The sequence below is a fragment of the Mesitornis unicolor genome, unplaced genomic scaffold, assembly GCF_000695765.1.
Source record: "Mesitornis unicolor isolate BGI_N332 unplaced genomic scaffold, ASM69576v1 scaffold28845, whole genome shotgun sequence".
NCBI classification, from domain to species: Eukaryota; Metazoa; Chordata; class Aves; order Mesitornithiformes; family Mesitornithidae; genus Mesitornis; species Mesitornis unicolor.
The window spans coordinates 27,110-32,546 of NW_010188019.1; the positions used below are offsets into that span (position 1 = coordinate 27,110).

The 5,437-nt window shown below is 37.5% G+C and overlaps 1 protein-coding gene across 1 annotated transcript in view; it reads left to right on the forward strand.

Moving 5' to 3' along the window:
* Nucleotides 1–4,911, forward strand: part of IFT52 (intraflagellar transport 52) — an 11,349-nt gene extending 6,438 nt beyond the window's left edge. The window contains exons 8-13 of the mRNA XM_010185649.1: nt 233–301; nt 1,076–1,230; nt 2,261–2,348; nt 3,439–3,547; nt 4,077–4,222; nt 4,800–4,911. Of these exons, the coding sequence (XP_010183951.1) occupies nt 233–301; nt 1,076–1,230; nt 2,261–2,348; nt 3,439–3,547; nt 4,077–4,222; nt 4,800–4,847 (615 nt within the window). The 3' untranslated portion in view covers nt 4,848–4,911. The remainder of the gene's footprint in view (nt 1–232; nt 302–1,075; nt 1,231–2,260; nt 2,349–3,438; nt 3,548–4,076; nt 4,223–4,799) is intronic.
* The last annotated feature ends 526 nt before the right edge of the window (nt 4,912–5,437 follow it).

The window sequence follows — 5,437 nt, forward strand, 5'->3', positions numbered from 1 at the left end:
AGTTGTTCCTGAAAGTATGCGCCTCATACAGAGTGTGCACATTGCCATGATTTATTGCTTCCATGTGTAAATACAAATAAATTTTGTATTTTCTCCCTAGGTATTCTTTGATTTATTATCCATTTTTTTCTTCTTTTTTCATTGTATGTTATTTAACAGTTGTAATATGAATGTTTAAGCATAAGATAAGATTACTTGGACCCTCCTGAAATTAAATTTTGCCCTTCTCCAGGATGTGCTTTTCCAGTGGCTGACAACATCAGATATCCGTTTAAACCAGATGGATACGGAGGACCCTGAGGTAAAAGAGATCCATCACAAGGAAGTAAATAATAGTGTGATCCAACAGCACCAGTTTTGGCAAGCCATGTATTTAGCACGAAGTGGTTAACAGCTAGATGGGTGCTGCTGTTGTTGCAGACCCTTTATTCAGGGTCTGAGATTGAGTAGACAGATGAACTAAGCATAAAAAATAAAGGCATTGTATCTCAGGCAGACTTAGATTGCTATTCATTATAAGACTTCATTTGTGAAGTCCGTGTTTGTGAGATCATTTTGTCCAATTTGTCCATGTTTATGAGATCATTTGCTGCTCCTGATTAATAAGTTTGCACTTCACTCAGAGTCTTCAGACAAGAGGAACCTGCATGAAGTGAAGGCAGATTTTCTGTGTTTGAGTAGGGATCAACCTGTGTATCAGTTTCAGTTGTTTTTTTAACTGATGGATGCAAATGCTATTTGTATTTGGAAATACCATACGTGATAAAATTGGATACTCTATGTGCATAAAAAGAACAGCAGTCTTGCATGATTGACTAGTAAGCTGTCTTTTAATTTTGAAGATTTGACAGAAATCCAGATACAACATCCATGTGGTGAGTAGCTTTACACCTAAGAGAATAGAGTTTGTGTGGTCTACCAATCTAACAGGCTGCACTGCAAATGGTCATACCTGTTAAAGAGTGAAATAATTATTTCTAGATGAGATTTTAGGTGACATATAAACTAGAAAGAGACAATGTAAATGGGTTGGTCTTTTAAAATCATACATGTGTGTATTTCTGTGTGTGTTCAGATTTCAGACTATACCATGCTCCCAGATACAGCTGCACTGTCTGAGGAACTGCGAGTCTGTCTGCAAGAAGGAGATGAGAACCCAAGAGACTTCACAAAGCTGTTTGATACATCGCTTTATCAGCTGGATACAACTGCCCTCCCTTCAGTTATCAAGTCAGCAGCTGTGATTTATTTATTTATGTGTTTTTCTATTGTGTGTTCTGCATTTTCTGTTTGTGCTTAACTGTGTCTGCTTAAGAGCAGAAGGGACTGAGCTGCAGGCAGCTTTCTGAATATGGATATACCAGAAGATGGATTTTTACAGTGTAACAGTGATGTTTTCTCTTGCTTCTTGTCTTAGCTGTAGTTTCTGACATTGTTTTTTCCTTTTTTCCTGACTATTATTAATTCAGTGAACTGATATTTTAGTAGAACTCTCTACATTTATGCTGGGCACTTTCTGGAGTGGTAACTGATGGATGGTATTTTTTTCACTTTCGAATTACTTGGCATTTACTAAAGCTGCATTTAATTAATATTTGTGTTTCCTGATAATTGTGTCTTGATATTTACGTGGTGCTCAGTTTTAGCAGTTTTGTATCGCTAGCAGCTTTGTCCATCATAATTCATCCGTTGCCCAGATCACGTATGAACACTTCAAATAGTAGCAGGCTTAACACAGATTCCATGCGACTCCACTGTATTGTGAACACTCTTTTGATGCTGTATTTCTGGTATTTTCGCTGGATGTTAATTCATCATGGGATCTCATTTCTCATCCCATAAGAAATAACTTTTTAAAATAGCTTTTAGTTACGGACTTCCTGAAAAACCTTTTTGAAATCCTAAGTATGCTCTTTTTGAACTGGATCACTTTTTCCTTATGCGTGGTCATCCCTTTAAAAGTTGCTTGAAGAATTGAGGTGTGACTTCCTTCTTTTTTATAATCTTATATATCAACTTATCATTATGTTCTCCATCATAATTTTAACCAATTTTCTTTCTGTAGAAGTCAGTTATTACTAGTATGTAGTTCTCTGAGGTCCTAAATTCAGCCATCCCGTTTTTTTAATGCTATTACTGTGTATAATGTTGACCCTCATGTCTTCATAAAAATTCATTGCTATAGCCTTTATGGCATGCAAGTGGAAATGACTGTTGTATCATTCATTCTCTCATACTTTTGTCTTTTTCTGTGCTGCAGAGCTTATGAACAGCTGAACGTGAAGCATGAACCCCTCCAACTCATTCAGCCTCAATTTGAGACTCCACTACCTGTCCTCCAGCCAGCTGTGAGTAAATCTCCTTGCTGATACAGCATATGGAGAATCCTCCTGTTTGATGTAAAACCTCTGTGTGTCATTTCTGTAGTTCTTAAATAAAAAAAAAGTGAGAAATGCTGTTGAAACAATCACTTGGGAGTTGAATACATTGCAGGGACTATCTTTTAGGAAAGAGCACTTATTTAAATTTTTAATTTTTATCTAACAGAGCTTGAAAATGTAGCATCTGGTACCATAGCAGAAGACCTTATGTGTATAAGCTTTCAGCCAAGTAGCTGCTCCCAGTGCTGTGAGGTGCTGATTCAGCCTTCAGTGTGAAAACAGAACATAGTATTTCCAAAAGCAGTGGTGGTGTCAGTAATACCCTGACTGCTGCCAGGGGAGGAACCAGTCTGTCCCACTCTTTTTCAATCTCCCATATCCTTTGGGGAAGTACAAAGCAGAGTGTTGGTCTTATGCAGCAAGGGCTGGCCAGACTTTTCCCAGCAGAGATTTGGGCTGGCAGCAACAACATGAGCTCCAGCAGTGTCAAAATTATTTTGAAAAGCAGGTATCTGAGTTTTGCCATCATGGCTCCATCCTTCTTCACCTCAGCCACTAAGGAAACATTACTGGAATCCTTATAGTTGCACAGGGGTACAGCTGAAAGGAGTGTCTCATGTGCTGCTCTTTAAAAACACAACTACAACTTGTGGCATAAGTAGTGACTGCATGAAAAAGAAAATACCCTTGCCAGAATTAGTGTGAATATGTCTCCGAGGTGAAGTGTTAATGGTGAGCTTAGCACCTCAGCTATCTCAGCTATCACCTGGATCTCATGGAGCAAAACTAAAGACAAACTGCAAATGCAGTATGTCTGGTTGTGATACTAGGTGATAATTGTGGTGTACTGTGACTGAACTCTTTCAGAATATTCAGTTATTTTTAGAAAATAAAAAAAAATAAAAATAGGTACCTCTGTACTGTGGCATTTGGAGTTGTTTTTGACTTCATAGAAGGTTTCTTAAAGTCCAGTCTAGGTCCAAAATTGTTGTCTTAGAGACCTGTAAAGTGTAAGAAGAATATTTGGCAATAAGTCATGCTCATTCTTCTCTTCAAGGTTTTTCCACCTGCTTTCAAAGATTTGCCTCCTCCCCCTCTGGAGCTCTTTGACTTGGATGAAACTTTTTCCTCTGAGAAAGCTCGTCTTGCAGAGATTACAAACAAATGTGAGCAGAGCAGGCTAATTGTTTACACATATAATTTTCCTCCAAAAACTTGGACTAATATAAATATTTTATATGTTATTAAATTGTTAAATTTAATTTTAAAACATGGGCCTCATTTATGAAAATCCACTGCTCTCACGTGGGCCAAGAAACTGGAAAGCCTTGGAATTGATAACACGGCTTTGTGTACCATGACATTTTATTTTGTTTGTTACGTGACATTTTATTATGTTTCTGCCTACTGTTTCCTATATCATGCATAAATCACTTTGCACAGTCTTGCTGATTTATTTCACATCTTTTTATGCTTTGAAGTTAAAATGTTAGGATTATTCTAAGCACACCTTAAATCTAAAACTGATGAGAGCAATAGCTGCAGGAATCCATCATGGCTTGTCCACTGAACGAAGTTATAGGACTTAACCTCCCAAAATGCCATCAACAAACGAAGATACATAGTAAGTTTTTGCCCAGCAGATAGGAATATGTGTGATACTCAATTGCCTTCTTACTTGGGATGCTTGTTTAGGTACTGATGATGACCTGGAGTTTTACATACGGAAATGTGGCGATATCCTAGGAGTAACAAGTAAACTCCCGAAGGAGAAGCAAGATGCTGGACACATCCTGGAGCACATATTCTTCCAAGTGGTTGAGTTTAAGAAACTGAATCAGGTATTTTTAATAACAATTACGAGTGAGTAATTGGTAGTACCAACACTGAGGCTGTTGTATCTTTGTAGCAGCTACACTTGTAACAGGCAAAGAGGCATGGTCATCTTGAGACATTTGTTATACAATAAATTAGACTGGTGAAGTGTGATCCAGAATAGGTAAGACTTAATCTGTATAGAATGTGTGGTGTTCTATTTATTACATCTCTTGTTTATTTTAATTGGAGGATTAATACATGCAAGTGTAGTTTCAGTAATTTCAGGTGAATGCAGTTGATTAATGGTGCATTGTGTAACAGCAGTGTGCCCTCCTGAGTGTTCACAGTGCTTGCCAATGCTACAATGTAGATGTGAAACCAGCATTGTTACTCACAAGTAGTACCGTGTTGAAATAATCCTTCATAGTAAATTTGACACTCGAAGTCTGTTTGGTACACATTGACAGATTAGCTGTTTCTACTAGCAAGCATTCCCTGTTTGTCAGATAGTCTAGTTAAGACAAAGATCTGACATTTATACCCTATTAATTTTTTTCATTTTTTTTTTCTTTTCTCCTTTCTCCTTTTCCCTTACCTAAGGAACATGATACTGACACAAGTGAAGCTGGATTCCAGAATGGTAACTGAGGCCTGGCTTGCCCCAGTTTGAGACTGACCTTTTAGTAAAAACATATTTTTCCATATATTTCAACCTCTGTGTTCAGTACACCGATTGGGACTGAGTAGTTCACTGTATGATTGGATCATTTGTGTGTAGAAGTCTGGATAATTAATGCCTTTTAAGGAAGTGCTTGTATTTTGCAAGAACTTTCCAAATATTTTCTTATTTTTCTACTTCTTTACTGAAACTGCAATTTTGTAATATATGAAAAAAAATATATTGTACGAAGAAATGTCGTTTGGGCCCTTCTTTCTGAGTCCAGTATTTATTTTCTTGTAGTAAAGCTTACTGTGGGTTCTCCTGGTGTACATTTAGTCCCTAACTGCACTGTGGGAAATACTGTTATTTTGGTTTGTGAGCTGTGAAAAATAAAATACAGCCATAAATGCAGGAGCTGCTGAAAATATGCTAGACTGTCACCCTGAGGCAGACTTCTTTTGTCTCCCTGCCAAAGTGTACCAAGGAGAGGTGGTTTCATTACTGTAGAAGGAAACCATTTCCAAGGGAAGGGAAGAACTGAAATTAAGCAATCACAGAATCACAGAACGTGAGGGAT